Source organism: Monodelphis domestica, chromosome 5 (genome assembly GCF_027887165.1).
Source record: "Monodelphis domestica isolate mMonDom1 chromosome 5, mMonDom1.pri, whole genome shotgun sequence".
In the NCBI taxonomy this organism is placed as follows: domain Eukaryota; kingdom Metazoa; phylum Chordata; class Mammalia; order Didelphimorphia; family Didelphidae; genus Monodelphis; species Monodelphis domestica.
In genome coordinates, this window is record NC_077231.1 from 219,676,412 (window position 1) to 219,697,062 (window position 20,651).

Below are 20,651 nucleotides of genomic sequence, written 5' to 3' on the forward strand. Positions count from 1 at the left end.
TCTCTTTCCCTCTCTTCTCCTGTTCCCTTCCCTCTCTCATCTCTTCTTCTTCCCCTCTCCCTCCTTGTTTAATTGGAACAGGGCTTGGACCCCTGGTTTCCGAGTGACATCAGTCTCCATTACTGAAGCCTAGAAATAAACAGCTCAGGGACCTCACTCAGCTGTGCTCCGCTCAGGTTTCCGGGCTCCATTTCAAGGCAGGCTCCACCTCACTCTGGCCTCTAGCCAAATAGAGCAGGAAGTAGAGAGGAGAGAGACTCCTGGTCACACCCCCTCCTGCATCAGGTTCTCTGCTTTCCATTTCCCTTCCTTGCCACTGTTCTGGAGGCCTCTCTTTTCTCCGGGTGTCCCTGGAGCTGGAGCTGAAGAACAGGAATGTGAGTTTTCTCCTTTCTCCGCGTCTTCCCTTCTCTGCCTCTCTAAAGGAAAGAAATCTGGTTTACTAGACCAGATGCAGGAGGCAGGAAGTAAGCAAGTAACAGCTATGGGGTGCATATGTGTAATTGTGGCTGTGAATGGGATGGGTTAAAAACAATAAATCTCTGCACTGTACTCCCAAGGCTGATACTAGAGTTCTATTCATTAATCTGGATGCTTCTCTCTGTCGATCTTTCTGTTTCTCTTTCTCCCTCCCTTTTCCCCTCCCTCCTTCTCTCTTTCCTCTGTCTTTTTCTCTCTCCCCTGTCTCTACTTCTCTGTCTCTACCTCTCTGTCTCTCTCTCTCTCTTATTTGCCACTGATTCTCATGAGTTTTGCCAAATACTTACTCCTTTTAGAGTATCACATACTCTGACCCTCACCCTCCACTCCTACCCCCCAGCAATGTCATAGAATCATTGTCCCCAAAGTCCCCCAAACAATTTAAGGTCAAGTCTATGACTTTCAAGCTGGGGAGGACACGAAGACTATTGTAGAACCCAAAATCAGAGAAAATGCATTCAAATGTCCACTCTGAAACACTTACTGTTGGGTGTGACCCTGGGCAAGTCCCTTATGTATAAAACTAAAGGAGTGGAATTCAATGACACCTAAAATTCCTTCTAGCCCTAGGGATCTATGTCTCTGGAGAGACAACAGAGTGTAGTGGAAAGAACACTTGGCCAGGTCTCAGGAGCACAAATCTAGTCTGGTTAGCCACTCTTTGCTCTGAGGTCTAGGCAAGTCGGTTCCTCTCATCTTCCATTCATCATCTGTAAAATGGACCAAAATGTAGGGGAAGGTAGTAGTGATAGACTTGAAATTCTCTCGAGTTTTCCTAACTTCCTATTTATCTCTGCATAGTCTCTATGGTAGGAAAACTGGGCAAGAGGAAGGGAAAGGGGTGGGGGAAACTAATGTCCTGGGAAAAGGAAGCAAAAGGAAGGTGAAAAGTAACAGATATTATAGACAACTCAGGGAGAATGAGGACTGAAAAAAGGCCAAGAGATTTGAAAATTAGGGTGTTGGTCAGTGATACCCTTGAAGAGTAGTTTAAGGAGAGCAGGTGGAAGAGGAGACAAATTGAGGGGATTTGAGGAGAAAGTAAATATGAAGTAGAAGATAATGAGGAAGAGGACTAATGTTATTTTGATTTTCAAAAAAAAAAGGGAAGATAATGAAATTTGTTATTTATGCTATATATTTATTAAAGGCTAGTGTGCTTGACTAGAATTTCTATCCAAAATCTAGAATATCTTGTTAACAGAATGATTAGTGAATGTCCAGAAAGTTAAATAGTGAATATCTGGAAATGGAAGTAATGACCAAAAAGAGCCAGCATGGCTTCATCCAGCATAGATTCTAAGAAATTTAGGAGGTAAATAGAATATTACAAAAGTTTGACTTGAGTTAGACTCTGGAGAAAACTGAATGGGAATAGAAAGGAATTTGTCTTTTTCTTAGTTATACAGAGCACCTTCACAAAAATTGATAAAATAAAACATTAAAAGCCTCCCAACCAGTTTCAGGAAAGCAGAAATATTAAATGCATGCTTTTCAGTCTTCATTGCTATAAAATTACATTGAACAAAGGGCTAGAGAAAAAATGCTAAAAATTAATTGGAAACGAAATAGCCTTATTTAAAAAATGAATGGGTCAAAGAAAAAGTCAGAAAAAACATACAGATTATGTTAGATTAATCTCATTTCCTTTTTGAATGGCACTGGTAGACTGTTATATCAGCAAAGTACTCAAGGAACAGAATTGTATAAGCTTTTATTGAGTACTTATTATGTGCTAGATGTTGGAAGGAGGGGTAGGATTAGGACTTTATCACCAGTCTGAAACATTGCTTCTCTTCCCTCAGCAGGTTAAAAAAGCCATAATGATGTCTCCATCAGATGATTTTGAGATCCTACTGAAGGGACTGAACAGTTGGAATCTTCCCAATGGTCCTGTCCCTTGTGAATTGCTACTGATTGGTGAAGCTGCCTTCCCAGTGCTGGTGAATAAGGATGGCCAGGTCATCATTGCTGCCTCACGTTATGGCCAAGGCCGCATGGTAGTCATGTCTCATGAGAGCTACCTGCAAGATAGGATGTTGGCTCAGTTTCTTTTCAATGCTATGGGCTGGCTTAACCAATGCCCAGGTGCTGCTGTTGGGGTACACACATCTGTTGAACCTCTCACTCACATTCTCAGTGACTTTGGGGTGGAGGTACAGACCATGGATGGTCTTGAGGACTCAATAGGAGTTTACTGTATCAATGCCTATGACAGCACCTTGGCCAAAGAGATGATTCAATTTGTGAAAAATGGTGGAGGTTTACTCATTGGGGGCCAAGCTTGGTATTGGGCAAGTAAACATGGATGTGACAAGGTTCTGTCCAATTTCCCTGGGAACCAGGTCACCAGTGTAGCTGGTGTGTACTTCACTGATGCCTATGGAAAGACAGACTTCCTCAAGGTCTCTAAGAAAGTACCTAAAATTCCACTTACAGTCAGGTGAGTATCAGGGGTATGGCAAAGATTTTTATTAAGAAGTAGACATAATCCCCTTAATGAAAAAGAGCTAGACGTTTTAAGAAGAATAAGCCTCTTTTATATTGTCAACTAACAGGAATGCTATGGACAGAGAGAATTGATCGAAGGTCATAATTAGTATTTGATTCTATTTAGAGGGAGAGCCAAAGGATTATTGCCATGATCATTAGTGTCCATTTTATAAAAGGATACAGAGAAGGATTGAATAGAGAAACAAATAAGGACACAGTAGTTGTGTTCTTGATGAATTGAAGTCACTAGGCCCAGATGAAGTTATATCTAGGTACTGAAAGTATCAGAAAATATGAGCTATTGAGAGTGATCTTTGGATAAACGTTTAAGAAGAACAGGATGAAATCCTTAAGGACATGAGAAAGGCCAATGTTATTTTTTGCTAAAAAAAAAGGGGGAAGAAGAATTTGCATACCATATAGGCCAGTGATGGGGAACCTTTTAGAGATGGAGTGCCAGACTTCATCCCCACCCCATGCCCTAGACAAAGTGCTTTGCCTATGCCCCCTCCCCCGTTTTGTGCCCCTCCCCCACTGAGTGCTGAATGAATTGTTTCCTCTCCTTACTCCATCCAGGGGAGGTAGGAAGCACTCCCATTGGATTGCTGGGCAGGGGACCAGTGATGTAGTCAGGCTTGGGAAGAGGGAGAGGTGAGGAGAGCAAGCACTTTGCTCCCCTCTACTTATATGAGTTATGATCCCTCAAACTTAGGGTGGAAAAAGCAAAAAAGCCCTAGTTTATGGGAAAACCCATTATTTATAGGAAAATATAACCCTCAGGCTAAATGGCATCATCCTGACACAATCTCCCCATCCCATTCCAGCCTTCCTGAAGCAGGTATCCTCCAAATGAAACTCTTTAACAAATGGTCAAGGGTTGAAGTCAGGTTTTAATTTGGATGCAGGGCTGATTGGGAGATTGACTAGTCACTATTGTGTTTCCCAGAGCTTCAAGCTTACTTGTTCTCCTTCAGGCAGGCACATCTTTGAATGCACATCGGAACAGGCTAGGTTAATTAGAGGTGAGGGGGAAGAAGAATGCAAATTAAAGCAACCAAAGTTGCTTGTAAAAGCAACTGGGGAATAGCTGAAGAGACTATTAGTCTAGCCTCAGGTTCATAATACTTATTTCTAAATCATTAAACTACAGTTTCGAATATTTTAAAAGTACAAACTCAAAAGACACATCCCCCAAACTTCCAAAATACTTTGTATAGTAAAGACACTAGTTGCTTCTATTAGTTGATTCTGTCTCACTCAGGCCAAAGGTAATTAAGAGGCCACTGTATTTCGAATGGGGTGGGACAATCTTGTCCTTCAAGGGATGCTGTCTTGAAGAGAACTGCTTACTAACTCCTACTGGGGACAGGAGGAGGGTAACAGTCCAGCTCCCCTAGTTAGGAACTCTGGAGAACTTTGTGCTGCTGAGATGGGTGCACTGGGTCCTTGGGGCACTGGGTCCTTGGAGAGTGTGCCCACAGAGAAGACTATAAATATTATTTCTAGCATGTGTTCCATGTGATATAGTCCAATAAGTTTGACTTGAATCCCTAGCTAAATTCAAGACTTTTTTTTTTATCAACAGGATGGTTAGTAAATATTCATAAAGTTAAATGATGACTATCTAGAAATACTATTGATGACCATAAAGAGATAGTATGGTTTCCTTAAGAACAGATTATGCCAGATTAATTTTATTTTATTTTTTGATAGGGTTAGTACACTGATACATCAACAAGGTATTGTAAGAAGAGAATGGAATAAACATTTATTAAGTCTCTACTAAGTGTTAGGAACTGTGTAAAGTGCTTTACAAATATTATCTCATTTGATTATCCCAAGTAGCCTGATAGGTAGTTCTATTATTATCCCCATTTCATAGATTATAAAACTGAGGCAGACAGATTTGGTGACTTGCCCAGAGCACACAGCATAGCTACTAAGTACTAGAAACTGGATTTGAACTCATCTTCATTTTTTTTTAACTCTTATCTTCTGCCTTAGAAACAATAATATGTATTGCTTCCACAGCAAAAGAGTGATAAGGACTAGGCAATGGGGGTTAAGTGCCTTGCCCAGAATCGCACAGCTAGAAAGTGTCTTAAGTCAAATTTGAACCCAGGACCTCCCATCTCTCAGCCTGGTTTTCAATTCACTGAGCTACATAGATGCCCCCACAGGTCTTGCTTCTTTATGTATAATACTTAATCCACTTCACCTACATCTAAGAATAGACTATATAGAGACATTAGCAAAGCATTTCATGAATGCTATGCTCTAGTGCTATCCTTTTGGACAAGATAGAAAGATGTGGATTTAGAATTGGTTCAGAAAGCCAGATCTGTGAAATAGTGACTAGTGGTTTCTTGTTAGCAGATTTATGGTGGTGTATTCTATAACTCTCTGCCCATCTGTGTGCTATTTAACATTTAATCGGTGACTTGAATAAAGGTATAGATAACATGCATATCAAAGTTAGGATCCAAAAGATACTAACAGGCTGGAACATTGGGTTGAATCCAAGAGGAAAATTAGTCTGGATAAATATAAAGGCTTTTTTACCTGAGTTCAAAAAATCAGCTTTGAGGATAGAGAATGGGACAGGTCTTTGTAGCTAGTGCTTTATCACAAAAAGATCTTTGGGGGGAAGCTGGATGACTCAGTGGATTGAGAGTCGGGCCTAGAGATAGGAGGTCCTGGGTGCAAATTTGACCTCAGACACTTCCTAACTATGTGGGCAAGTCACTTGACCCCAGACAGAAGGTAAGGACTTAGAAAAGAAAAGAAAAGAAAAGAAAAGAAAAGAAAAGAAAAGAAAAGAAAAGAGAAAAATCTTTGGAGTTTTAGTGGATTGCAAGTTTAATATAAATCAATAGGATGATAAGGCAACCAAAAAAAAATGTGGTTGGAATCTACTTCAAGAATAAAAAAAGTTTACCAGCCTCCTCAAGGATCATAGTAACAGAAATAGGAAATAATGTTTACTACTAAAAGAGCTGGTTGAACTTGAGATGCTGGAAACTAAGAGGCCCCAGAAGCATAAAGGTACCATAAACAATTATTTGCTTGGATGTAAGATTGTTTATTGGACAGCTAGGTGGTACAACTGATAGAATGTTGGCCTTAGAGTCAGGTAGACCTCCATTCCAATCCAGTGACACACATTTATTAGTTATACAACTCCTAGCAAATCACTTAACTTCTGTCTGCCTCAATTTCTTCATCTGTAAACATCAGAAAATCACAGCATCTGCCTCATAGAGTTGTTCTAAGCATAGAATTATATTCATAAATAATATATGTAGATTATTCATAAAATGCATTATAAAATTTGAAATGTTATATAAATGATGATAATAATTATTAATTTATTTAAATTTAATGAGGGATGTAATGGGAAAAAAAGCCATTAATAGGCAAAGACAAGAGGGACTAATAATCCAAGACCATGAGGGATACTGATCCCTCAGTTCTGATCCCCCAGGAGGGGAAAAGTTGTAGTGCCTGTCTCTTTTCCTTCAGAAACTTTTTTCTCCTGTAAGAAAAACAGATGGAAGTCTCTGAACTGCTAGGAAATTGTGTCAAGATAGAAGGACAAATGCAGAGAATATAAATATTAGGCGTGGAACTTCTCATTTTGATATGCCAGAATAACCATCTTCTAAAGTATATTTTAAGACTGGGAAGAAGGGTCAGTGTTACTCAGAAGCAGAAGAATGGACTAAATACATTAACCTTCACTTTTGTCCATGATTTTAATTCTAGAAGGACAAGTTATACCTGTACTGCTCTTTTAGGCCTTTTAAAAGACAGCCAAGAAAGAGATTGGCTGGTACTTTATTTAGTTAGTCATTTTTTCCCTTAAGGCAATCCTGGGATACACACTAATCTCTTTAGAATTCTGAATTGAAATGATCACAACTGACTTTTTGTGTCTTATATCTGGTTTTCTGTTAACACTCTAGTTTCCTTACTAAATCACTTAAATATTATTTTTAAAATTACTTCTGCATCTAGTTGAAAGCTCATTTATTCTATGTTGATTCCATAGCAAGGGGTGACATTTTCTTGATCATGTGTCCAAATGCATTTCCTTGTCAGTTTGATCCTAAAAGGATTTTATCCAGCCAACAAAACCTGCTTTTCAATTCTCAGACTGTCTTTTCCCAAGTGAATCTCCACTATTCCCTGCTGATCACTGCTGGGAAATTGGAATCTTTTGGTTTGGATCCGCTACAAATGCATACTATCAAACCTGATAAATGTACTTAGTTGATGGCATGTTGCCAAGACCATTCTGACTGATTTAATGCTTAACCCCCAGGGAGGTCTTATTGTTGTCTGATGCCCTACTGTGGTCCTTAAGTAGCTAGTGAAAAATCATAGTCATAGATATAGATCTAGAGGAGATCTTCAGAAGTCACCTAGTTCAGTTCCCATATTTTGCAAATTAAGAAACTAGGACCCAAGGTAGTTAAGTGACTTGGACAAAGACCCTCAAGTAAGGTAAGTAACAGAGCCAGAATTCAAATACAGAGCTCCTGACTTCAAAACCAGAGCCAAAATACTTTTCAAGCCCCCTACCCTCAGATCTTTACTTCTGCAACCCTTTCCTGGTCAGAAAAGGACTTTTATCATTTTGAGGAGCTTTTTATCATTAACCAATGTACCTTTGATTGCTTCTTAACTCTCTAGATGCTCTGCCCTTATATCCTCATTTTGTCCTATATAGGAATAACCCACCTAATATGAATTACAGACAAAGAAACTGGAACCCAAGATTGTTGTGTGATAAGACCCTCAAGTAAAATAAGTAGCAGGGTCAGGATTCAAAACTAGGTCTCTTGACTTCAAACCCAGTGTCCAAACATGACTGGGAAAATAAGACTTTACTTGAAACAGCATTCTAGAGGTAATTTATTTTGGTAGTAATATAATAAATGAAAGTTACTTGGTTCAGCAGCTCAAATACAGTTTATAAAAGCTTACAATGTGTCTTTTTAGAGATTTGGAACCATTATAGGCTTAGGTTGGGTTGGACTGGGCTGGGTTGGGTTGGGTTGGGTTGGGTTGAGTTGGGCAGTGTAGGTTGCCCTGAGGTGTAGAGACTTGATCCTTCAAGCTTCTAGACAGAGTTCTATTCATTTTCATGGGTGGCAACTAGCAAAATGAGTAGGAAAAGAAGAGTGTTTGAAGGGAAATGTTTGCTGGCCAAAAGAGAAAAAAGAAAAAACTATTGACATTCTAAAAGTGATGGGGAAACGATTATTTTTTTTTTCCTTCCCAGAAAGCCTCTAACCTCTAGAATAAGATGTGGCAACTTATATACGAAGCGAAACATTCTAGCAAACAGTAACTTCTATTGTCCATAACTGAGAAAGTTATAGAATAAATGCCTTATTTTCAGATTTGGGGAAGACCTCTCTCAAGATCAACAGCAACTCCTACATGGGATCACAGAGCTGGATATTAATACTGGTGGACTGCCTTCTCAGCTGCTGGTTCATGGAGCCTTGGCCTTCCCTCTTGGGCTAGACTCTTCCCTTGGTTGCTTCCTGGCAGGTGCCCGTTATGGCCAGGGTCGAGTGGTGCTTGCTGCTCATGAGGGCATGCTCTGTGCACCCAAGCTGGGCCCTTTTCTGTGCAATGCTATTAACTGGCTGGCAGGGGGCCAGACAGGCAGAATTGGGGTCAACCCTAATCTTAAAAATCTGTATTCCTTGGTGGCTGAGAGTGGCCTGGAATGCAGCATAGAATCCCATCTGACCACTGGCTTAAGTGTTTACTGCTGTACAGCCTATAGCGACCAAGAGGCAGAGAAGATACATGAGTTTGTGGCAGAGGGTAGAGGATTACTGATTGGGGGCCAGGCCTGGTGGTGGGCCTCCCAGAATCCTGGCAAGCCAGCTGTGGCTGATTATCCTGGAAATCATATCCTCAACCCCTTTGGCCTCAGTATCCTAGATTCTAGCCTGAAAAGTGGCCAATTTCCTGTCCATGTGCCTAGTAAAGGGAACTATCACTTTCGCTCAGCATTGTCTCAGTTTCAAGATGAGGTAAAAGGAGGAGAGGTCTTGGCAAAAGACTGGCAATCTAAGCTAAGGAAGGATTGTGGAGCTTTCCTGAAGATTCCTGCAGAAGGAGTCCCTGCCTATGCCTCTCTACATAGATTCTTGAGGAAAGTCATCAAACAAACTGGCCTCCCCCATGTCAGCCAGGATCATCCTGTGCACAGCAATTCCTGTGAGGCAACCCTGCTCTGTATGGCCACTGAGCTTGCTCAAAATGGGACCACTGATTGTTTTTCACTGGTCCACAGAGCTAGCAATGGGACTTGTCCCTCCCAAGTGTACTCCCCTGGACCCCCTGTCACCATGGAGATCAATGGCACCAGTCCAGGTAAAGATGGAGGATGAGGTCCAGTGGATACTTGGGAAAGGATGGGATGGGTGAATCCAGTAGGATATTGTAGGACTTTAGTTGCCTTAATAAGAGCTTGATCACTTAATATGATGGGGCTTGAATTATTGGGAGTAGTTAGAGGGCAATCAAGTAGAAAAAGAGTTGGCATATTTGAGGTTTAAAGAGATGATAGCAAGACCCTAGGAAGGGGTATAAAGAAAATGTGGGGCTCTGAAAAGGGGATAGATTAGTTCTTGAGGTGCTATGGAAGCTTTAGAAAGGAATATGGAGGTATTTGAGGGGGTCTGAGAAGCAATGTAGGTAAAAAAGTAGAGGAATTCCATCAAATTATTATAACTTTCTTCAGATTTCACTCTCTGGGTGAGCACTGGACTCTACCTCCCTGAAGGCTTTCCTGTAAACATCACAATGCCGTGTGCTGCTGCTACTGGCTTACAGGTAATTCTCTGTACAGGCAACATGCCTGTTGCCTCCCCTATATATCTCCTCATGACTGGTCCTGGCTTTCACATTTAGCTTTTTTATGCCTGCTACCACCATATATCCTTCCAGTTTTTAAAAAAATTTTTGAACTGTTTTGTTTTAAAATTACATTTTTAACTGATAGCAGTTGTTTTCTTTCCCTTCAACCTTATCCCCTAATTAAAAAATGGGGAGTGGGGGGGAAGAAATCATCATCATGTTTGCATAGTCAAGCAAAGCAAATTCTCATAGTGGCCATGTCCAAAAGAGAATACTGAATTTTGCATCTTGATTCCTCTGTCAGGAGGTAGGAAGCATATTTCATCTTTGATCCTTGAGAATCATGCTTGTAACACTGGTCAAAGGACCAAAGGAAGTTGTTTTTCATAATATTGTTTTCGTAATGTTGTTCTCTAAATTGTTCTGATTCTGCTAACCACTTCGTATCATTTCCTAGAAGTATACCTGGTTTTCTCTGAAATCGTCCATTTTGCCAGTCAGTCAGTAAACTTTTATTAGGTACTTACTATGGGCCAGGCACAGTACTAAGTTAGTACTCATCTCTCTTAGCACAGCAATATTTCATCAAATTAATATACCATGATTTGTGTAGCCATTCCACAGTAAATGGGTACCCCCATTGATTTCTAGTTGTTTTTGTTATTGCAAAAACAGCTGCTATCAACACATTTGTATCTATGGATCCTTTTCTTCTTTCATTGATCTCTTTAGGTACAGGCTTAGTACTACTGGTATAACTATGTCAAAGCCTATGCATACTTCAATCACTTTTGGGGCATGATTTGAAATTGCTTCTCAGAATGGCCATGCTAGCTCACAGCTCATTACAGGATGTTAGTGAGGCAGTATTCCCATAGCCACTCCCAAACCCTACTTCCATTTTCCTCTTCTTGTCCCCCATTTCCCTCTTAGGGGTACTTCTAAGCAAAATGATCTGTTCTCTAGAGCAGGTTTTGTCTTATGAGATATATTGTCTAGTAAACAACAAAGGATCCAGAGATCATGGGATCTGGGATATTTTATACAAAAGGATCAGATCATCTGTTCAGAAGGACCAGTGCTTTCTTTTAGTTCCCCCAATGCCTTTCTGGGATGATTGCCTCTCTGCTCAACATAAAGTTTCCTTATGACAAATATCTACCAAGTTTTGTCTCACTGGATTCATGTTCCATGCAGGATCTGTTCCCTAACACAGGCAGTAAGGGATAAGTTGTGATGTCATCACTGAAGATTAGAGCTATAAACCAAACATCCTATTTTCCTGTAATAACTCATTATTGATGTCATACATGATTTTGTAAATCCTTATTGAACCTATATGATTGCTTGGCATGGATGAGTTCTTGGGGCACCAAATTCCCATAAGTCAAGGCTAGTTTTACATGAAAGACACTATAAATTATCTAGCTTATGACTTCCAGTGGCTGCTACCTGTGTCCATGACTCATCTTTCCAGGTTCAAATTGGCTGCCACTCTGATGACCTCAATGGTGCCAAGAAGCTTTGCCGAGCACCTGTGGTGATTCACCGATGCTGTCTGGACAAACCAGAGCTGTCAGTCTCCTCCCTCTGGGGGGGGCTCATCTATATTCTTGTGCCTCAGGGCAGCAACTTGGGTCCTGTGTCTATCACCATCACTGGAGCTGTGCCTGCTCCTTACTTTAAGCTGGGTGAGTGAAGTCTTCCTCATGAAGGCTAAGCCCCAGGGTAACTGGAGAAAGGGTGAAGGAATTTTGAACTAGGTTGCCTTGGATTGGTAAAGAGGAAGAAGGGTATTTGTAGGAATAAGGAAGAGATGAGCTATTTTAAGGCTGAGAGTTGGGTATTAGGGAACTTCCTTTGTCCATGGAGAATTCAGAGGAACACCAGAAAAGTGATTAGATTAGCCTTTTGTCTGTACAAATGGGTAGAGAGTACATACCAAAGGTGAGAGTAGAATAAAAGAGCACTGAATTGAGAATCACTTGATTTCATATCCTAATTGTTATTTACTAGCTGTGGAATCATGAAGGTTTTACATTAGCTCTCTCATCAGGAAAATGAGAAAGTTGTACTAAATCCAACTTGTTTTTAATATTTTGACAATTGTGTTTCTGAATAATTGGTTTCTTTTGTAATACAATGTGTTTTATTTTATGCATTTAAAAAACATTGTTCTGAGGAGTTCATAGGCTTTACCAGACTCCCAAAGAGTTCCATGTCACAAAAAAAAAAAAGGTTAAGGAAGTCGTAAGAATTTTGGGAACCTATAAAGTACCTTCTCTCTGATCCTTGAGTGTTCCTCTTCCATGGAAATTAAAGTTTCAACTTTCAGCCTTAGAAAAATGAAGAAATAAAGAAAAAGGAAGAAAAGAAAAATTAAGAAACCAGGGGGCAGCTAGGTAGTGCAATGTTTTGAGAGCCTGGCCTGGAGATGGGAGGTCTTGAGTTCAAATCTGTCCTCAGACACTTCCTGGCTGTGTGACCCTCAATAAGTCACTTAACCCCCATTGCCTAGCCCTCAATATACAATATTGATTCTAAGATGGAAACTAGGAGTTAAAAAAAACAAAGGAACAGCATAATGCCCAGGATGAGGGAGATGATAGATCTACTGTCACTCATCTCATATATTCAGTTGTTCCCAAAACTGTGATCAGAGCTACCTTTAGAATAGACATTGATGAGCTGAACCATATCCAGAGAGTAATCTGGGATGATAAGATGAATGGAAGCTACATTATTTGGGAGTTAATTGAAAGAACTGCAGGTATTTAGCCTGAAAGAAAGAAGACTTGAGGGGACATAATAGTTTTGAATAGTTTGAAAGGTTGTCAAGTAGAATTAGGGTTGTATTTGGTTTATTTGGGCCTAGGCAACAAAAGTAGGAACAAGGGGTAGAATTTATGGAGACTCATTTTATCTCAACATAAGGAAAACATCCTTAACAATTAGATCTGTCCCAAAGTAAATTGGACTGTCCTGGAAGATAATATATTATTCAAGGGGGCAAGTCTTCAAAGAGCAGCTGTATGACCACTTATGAGGAATAGAAGAAAGGGAGTTACTGTTCCTGCTCTGCTATAGGCTGGATTAGATGATTTCTGAGACTCAGTGATAGGTCCCTTAATCCTTTAATCTCTATCCATAGGAGAGACTAATCTGGAGGAGTGGAAGAGCATCATACGCTACCACCCAGTGCCCTGGGGAGAGCTGGCAACAGACAATATCATCTTAACAGTGCCATCTGAACATCTTCAAGACCTGGAAGACCCAGAGCCATTGCTTCATCTCTGGGATGAGATGATGGGAGCTATAGCCCAACTTGCAGCAAAACCCTTCCCTTTCCCTCGTCCTGAGAGGATTGTGGCTGATGTACAGATCTCAGCTGGTGGGTGTTCTGGAAGTTGGGATGGGAAATGGTTTTTGGGTGTAATAAGTCAGCAGAAATTCCATAAATAATATAGATTGTGACCATTTTCTCTGTTCAGGGAATTAGACATGATGTGGGATAATTCAAGTGAGCAGGACCTTATGAACACAGTTTGGAAGACGAGATAAAACACATGAAAATTTCAAAAGGAACACAAAAAGGAGAAAATAGCATTCATTCATTCATTCATTCATCTTTCCTACATTTATTCAATAAGCATTTATTCTGTGTCTTGGAACAGTTAGAGAAAATAAATGCTATGAATTCAAAGGAGAGGTTTCCATATGTGTTAACATGATCAAGGAGACTTCAGTGGGCTTTGAAGAATTGGTAGAAGTCACATAGATAGGATGAAGTATAGTCCAGTCAAGAAGACAATAAATGCTTAGTAAGGGGATAGCCAAATGGCTCAGTGGATGGAGAGCCAGGCCTGGAGAGGGGAGATCCTGAGCTTAAATCTGGCGTCAGACACTTCCTAGCTGCATGACCCTGGGCAAGTCACTTAACCCCCATTGTCTAGCCCTTACTGCTCTTCTGCCCTGGAATCAATATACAGTATTGATTCTAAGACAAAAGGTAAGGGCTTTAAAAAAAAAGTGTTTATTTGACACCTATTATGTACTAGGCATTGATCTAAGTGCCAGGGATGCAAAGAAAGTCAAAGAACAATCTCTCCTCTCAAGAACTCCATGGTCTAATGGGAGAAAATAACTTGTAAACAACTGTGTACGAAAAATGATCTACATAGGATGGCCGGGAGATGTTTTCAGAGGGAAGAACAAGATTAAGTGAATAATCACTGATTACAGGGGCCTGGACTGGCACCATAGGATACATGAATAGGAAAGAAAAATCATAGATCTTCACTTTAGGAAAATTCACAATATAACCAAAGCTGGAGATTAGAAATGGGAAATCACCCACACTGTTTCTGTCCTCCCAGGCTACAGAAAGAATAGTCTAATGTGTGAAAATGTGTAAAATAATAGCTGCTGTTTATATAGTGTCTGCTATGTCCTAAACACTATGCTACATGCTTTCCAAATATTTAATTTTATCCTCACAATAACCTGAGGAGGTATTTTTACTTTACCATAAAGAAAACTGAGGCAAATAGAGACATAGATAGTATATCTGGGAGTGGATTTAGATGCAACTCCTCCTAACTCTAGGCCCAGTGTTCTATCTGCTGTATGACCTAGCTTTGACCACAGAAAAAAAATAAAAAAAAATTAAATAACCCAAGACATGGATCATTTTGGTGGCAGGGGTACAATTCCAAAATTGACAATTTAGAGGTACACAGAAATAATGTATTTTGTTTTAATTAAGTTAATTAAAAATAACCCTTATGTAAAGGAACTGGATAAGTGGGGTAAGATGGGGATAGAAGCTATTCCTTCTGTTTTGACTAAGTAAAGAGAAGCCACCTGTTCTGATATGTTGAGGATAAAGGAATATAGGGGAGAGACAAATTATGGAAACAACCTAGGGATGGCAGATTGAGATCTCTCACACACTTTTCTTCCCCTTCTTCCTTCCCTACTTCCCAGGCTGGATGCATTCAGGATATCCCATTATGTGCCATAAGAAGTCAGCAGAGGAAATAGTCAATGAGAAGAGAATAAGATCTAGTGGCCTCTGGGGCCCCATCCATGAGCTTGGCCACAACCAGCAACAACAGGTCTGGGAGTTCCCACCACATACAACTGAAGCTACCTGCAACTTGTGGTCTGTCTATATACATGAAATGGTATTAAACATCCCCCGGAGCCAGGCTCACCCTGCACTGACTCCCTCAGATAGGGAGACCAGAGTACGAGAATACCTGGGGAAAGGGACCCCTTTGAAAGAATGGAGTGTTTGGACAGCGCTGGAGACTTATCTGCAGGTACTGGAAATGAATTAGGGGAGAAGGGAAAATATTCCTCCTCCTCCTCCTCATCTAACATTTATATAGTGCCTCAAGTTGCAAAGACCTTTAATATGTTATCTCATTTGGTCTTCAAAGTGTCTTGTAAAGCAAGCTATTATTATCTGCATTTTATATATAAGGAAACTGAGGCTTATAGAGTTTAAGGGACTTGCCTGAGGTACAGGTCATGGAAATTCTATCTGGATTTTCATGATTCTAGATATCCTCTTGCTTTTCTGGGCCTTATTTGTGTGTCAACTAACTCCTAACTCTCTCTTCATGATAAGTTGAAGACAAATGGGAGAATAAATGAGATATTTTGCCAAATTTCTTTTAAGAAGAAAAAGAAAATATTCTGATTTATATATCCCAGAAAAAATGTTCTGACAAATTATAATTGTGAAAAGTCTATTGGACATTAAAATGAAATACTCTTCATAGGTCCTGTCACAGAGGATGACTGCTTTTGTACCATTGCTCATCAGAATTTGGTTACAGCTTAATTTCTACTAGAGTGATTTAGCATTCTTGAAAGCAAGTACTTACCAAAGGTTGAGAGTAGCGGATATGACTGATCATGTCCAAATAATATTTGGTGCTGGAGAGGAGGGAATCCTGTCAAATGGTAGAAATGTGGCTAATATTCAAGAAGGGGCCTCTTCCCCATGAAAGTTGGAGTCATTGATAACCCATGTACTGATTTGCCTCTGGAAACTCAGATTCTTTACTCTGCTCCCTTTTTTCTTTCCCCTATCACAGCTACAGGAAGCCTTTGGCTGGGAGCCCTTCATTCAGATCTTTACTGAGTACCAGACCTTATCTGGGGTACCCAACAACAATGCTGGAAAGATGAACCTGTGGGTGAAAAAGTTCTCTCACCAAGTGCAGAGGAATCTGGTGCCTTTCTTCCAGGCTTGGGGCTGGCCTGTCCAGGAGGAGGTGGCTGCTTCCCTGGCCTGCCTCCCTGAATGGCAGGACAACCCCATGAATGTGTACCTTCTTATGGAGAATTAAGGGGTGCCCAGCAGACCCAGTGTGTCTATAGACAGGATATATTTTCATCTACAAGATGGATGGGTGGAAATGCTCTGGATGTAGTGAGTCAGCACCGTTGATTCAGCAAATGTTCACTGATTGTCTTTAATGTTTGGGATGCTATGGCTGATGCAAAGGAAGAAAGTCAGCTGGAGTCTACCACCTCTCTGAAGGGGAAAATAAGAAAAGCACATGGAAAGTTGTATAACAACATGAGTTTAATAACAATGTGTAACATTTAAAATTATGAGACTGGTTGTAACTTAATAACTTTATTAAATCAAAAAGTAGTAGTAGTTGTAAAGAGAGGAAAAAGTAGGAGAGAGGCAGAGAGGTAATGAACCTTTCTAATCTGCAGCTGCCATGATGGGCCTCTAGCTACAATCCAGCAAGGGAGCCTTCTGCTCCTCCAGGCGCATGCCAAAGACTTCAACTTCCTGTCAGTCTCCGCTTATAAGCTCTTTTCTCCACCCACTAACTCTCACATGTTAAGTCTCAGGAACCAATCATAGTTTCTTTTTTTGGAAAATTTTATTTAATTTGTCAGTTTAGAACATTATTCCTTGGTTACAAGAATCCTATTCTTTCTCTTTCCTCCCCCTACCCCTTCCCATAGCAGATACACAATTCCACTGGGTTTTACATGTGTCCTTGATCAAATCCTATTTTCATGTTGTTGATGTTTGCACTAGGGTGATCATTTAGAATCTCCATCCCCAATCATATCCCACTTGACCCTTACAATTATAGTTTCTTAATTTGTCTAGGCTACCCAGGGGAGAGGTGCCTGTGGAATCATTGTTTCTTTGGTTCCTTAACTTCCTCTTCTGAGATTCATTTATACCTGAATTTACTCAGTGGTATTTGACCTCCAGGTCAGTGGGAGAGGATATGTTATTTTATTTTTTTTAAATAATATTTTATTTGATCATTTCCAAGCATTATTCATTAAAGACAAAGATCATTTTCTTTTCCTCCCCCCCTAAACCCCCATAGCCGACGCGTGATTCCACTGGGTATCACATGTGTTCTTGATTCGAACCAATTGCCATGTTGTTAGTATTTGCATTAGAGTGTTTGTTTAGAGTCTCTCCTCTGTCATATCCCCTCAACCACTGTAGTCAGGCAATTATTTTTCCTCGGTGTTTCTACTCCCACAGTTTGTCCTCTGTTTATGGATAGTGTTTTTCTCCTAGATCCCTGCAGATTGTTCAGGGACATTACACCGCCACTAATGGAGAAGTCCATTATGTTTGATTATACCACAGTGTATCAGTCTCTGTGTACAATGTTCTCCTGGTTCTGCTCCTCTCGCTCTGCATCACTTCCTGTAGGTCGTTCCAGTCTCCATGGAATTCCTCCACTTTATTATTCCTTTTAGCACAATAGTATTCCATCACCAACATATACCACAATTTGTTCAGCCATTCCCCAATTGAAGGGTATCCCCTCATTTTCCAATTTTTGGCCACCACAAAGAACGCAGCTATGAATATTCTTGTACAAATCTTTTTCCTTATTATCTCTTTGGGGTACAGACCCAGCAGTGCTATGGCTGCATCAAAGGGCAGACAGTCTTTTATCGCCCTTTGGGCATAGTTCCAAATTGCCCTCCAGAATGGTTGGATCAGTTCAGAACTCCACCAGCAATGAATTAATGTCCCTACTTTGCCACATCCCCTCCAGCATTCACTGCTTTCCTCTGCTGTCATGTTAGCCAATCTGCTAGCTGTGAGGTGATACGGGGAGAGGATATTTAAAAAAAAAAGGGGGAGATTATTTCTTCCCCTGCTGGCTCCAAAAGGAGGCTCAGAACCTATCAAGTTTTCCTTCACAGGAGATCTGTTTTTGACTTAAATATGCTATTATTCATCAATACTGTATAATGGTGACAGCACTGGATTTGGAGTCAAGACTTTGGTTTGAATCCTATCTTTGTCATGCAGCACTTGTGTGACTTTGGAGAAGTTGTTTGATCTCTTTGAGCTTCAATTTCCCTATCTTTAAAATGAGAGAAAAGGATAATATTCAAGGCATGAGATGATGAAGACCTGCACTTAAGTGGTGGTAGTGTCATAAGAGAGAAGGGGGCATATTGGAGAGATGCTGCAAAGGTGAATTTGACAGGCCTTGGTTGCCATTTGACAAAATGAAGGCTTAAAAAAACAAATATGCATCATCATTCGTCATGAAGTGACATCACAACATGAAGGTTGTGATTCCAGTAAAATTTATGGACGACTTACATTAGCTGTAAGTCAGTAAATCCTTCACTTTTCATCAATAAATCAACATTTATTAAGTACCTACTATATTCTAGGCATTGTGCTCTGATATTATTGAGAATAAAGACATTCTTTTTGGTGGATTCTTTTTTAAAAAATTTATTTATTGATTGTTAAATTAAAATGTCTAGGTTAACCCTTTCCTTCTTTTTTCCTAGAGAAAGCTTCATTTGCCAAATATATATATTCCTGACATCTATATCATGTATAATCACTTGGGATTTTCTGAACTATTTGGAAATTTTTTATTTATTCTAATTTGTTTTTTCCTCTGTTCTGTTTCTTCTTTGGCCTGAATTAGCCTTTTATCCTTGATTGAAGGAAGATAGAGATGCTGAGCTTTATAATATTTTATAACACATATTTATCATATGTTATTATAATATATTATCATTATATAATACATAGCTTATATATAATATAATATTTTAATAATGGTATATAATAATTATTTTCTGATACTGTACAACATGGTATAACATGTGTAATATATAAAATCAATATTATACTGATTGTGCCTTTGCTTGTTCTTGGACAAATCACTGAATCTCTTTGCACTGCAGTTTACTCATCTTTAAAATGAGGGAGTTGAATCTCTAAGTTATTTACCAATGTTTAATCTATATGATTCTGTGATTCTTGTTTCTTCTATTTTCATTTATTCTTTTTTCTTCTTCTGTTGCTGCTCCTCTGTTATTGTTACTTATTAGGGCTCAAGTTGTTTGCTTATGTTCTGAGAACATGTGAGATCTGAAAGGGGCCTCCAAAGAAATATATCCCATGTGGTGAGGTGGGCATGTTGGGGCACATGTGGTACAATGGAAGGGTTGCTATATTTGGAATCAGAACAGATATGACTTTTTTTAAATCTTTACCTTCTTTCAGTATCATTCCTAAGATAGAAAAGCAGCAAGGATTAGGAAGTCAGGGTTAAGTGACTTGCTCAGGGTCATACAACCAGGAAGGCAGGTTAGACTTCTTGATTAGACTTCTAGCCCTGGTTTTAAATCATAGATACTGGAGTGAACTTAGGTGAATCACTTAACTTCTATTGTCCTCAAATTTGAATTCATCTTTTGATGTCATCTGGTTTTATTGAATTATGAAGGATTGATATGAAGGAATTATGAAGGATTATGAAGAATTATGAAGTTTTCTTAAGATTAGATCAAAGGACTCATAATGCCCAAATTCCATATCCAGTCTGAATCCCAGGAAGATCATCTCTTTCAACCCATTATAGATGAACTTATCCTGAAGGCATCTGGTTCTACACATCTTGAGAAGTCAGCAGACAGGGGAGGAGTAACTCATTCATTTGCATAATTCTCATTTCAGTGCTTCCTATGTTCCCCTGGCAGTATAGGCAACAGAAACTTTAGCTATGCTGGCCACTTTTTTTCTCTGCTTTTCTATTCCCATTAATATTTATGCTTACTAGGCTTCTTCATTTTTGTGATTTGTTTTTCCTTTTTTAGTTTTTTCCATTCCAGGAACAGCTTCCATTGTCACAACTTCAGGAACTCAGGTGCAGGCAGTCCTATTATCTATGATTTTGGCATGCCCTCTGGTCTTTGAAGCTGTATCTGAAGATAGATCAAGAGCACTTGTGGTAGTCAAATATTTGCTATGCTTTTTCAGGATCTCTTCATCTACTACAGGCCATGTAGCCTCCTTTGCTCATAGCAAGATAAACCTTAATCTTCACTGTTATCAGTACTGGCATGATAAAGAGAAAATATTTCACAGCAATGCAACATTTATGAAACACAGAACCAGAAAAATACCAGCAATACAAAGAAGGGGGAAAAAAGGACAAGTCCTTGGCCTCTGGATGTTTATAGTTCAGAGGGCAGCAGGGGGATGTCCTTTGTTATTATTGCTCAGCCAGTTAGTTTGGTTTTGTCTGACTCTGTAACCTCGTTTTGGAGTTTTCTTGGCAAAGATTTTGGAGTGGTTTACTATTGCTTTCTCCAGCTCATTTTGTACATGAGGAACGGAGGCCAATAGAGTTATGTGACTTGCCCAGGTCACACAGTTAAAAAGTATAGAGAAGATACTGAGGTCTACTTTCACCATTACTTTTGTTTCCTACAACTTGTCATGAGAGTCAGTAAATAGATTT

The 20,651-nt window shown here is 39.7% G+C and overlaps 1 protein-coding gene across 2 annotated transcripts; it reads left to right on the forward strand.

Moving 5' to 3' along the window:
* The first annotated feature begins 220 nt into the window (after nt 1-220).
* LOC100013073 (TRPM8 channel-associated factor 2) lies at nt 221-19,039 on the forward strand. 2 transcript variants are annotated; one of them, XM_007504508.3, is made up of 8 exons: nt 221-377; nt 2,286-2,923; nt 8,381-9,372; nt 9,743-9,834; nt 11,336-11,549; nt 13,010-13,249; nt 14,845-15,182; nt 15,966-19,039. In XM_007504508.3, exons 2-8 carry the CDS (start codon nt 2,304-2,306, stop codon nt 16,218-16,220), a joined length of 2,751 nt encoding a protein of 916 aa, XP_007504570.1. In that variant the 5' UTR covers nt 221-377; nt 2,286-2,303; the 3' UTR covers nt 16,221-19,039. The 2 variants fall into 2 exon arrangements, with proteins under 2 accessions (XP_007504570.1, XP_007504571.1); XM_007504509.3 differs by having other exon boundaries at nt 245-377; nt 2,289-2,923.
* Nucleotides 19,040-20,651: the final 1,612 nt, after the last annotated feature.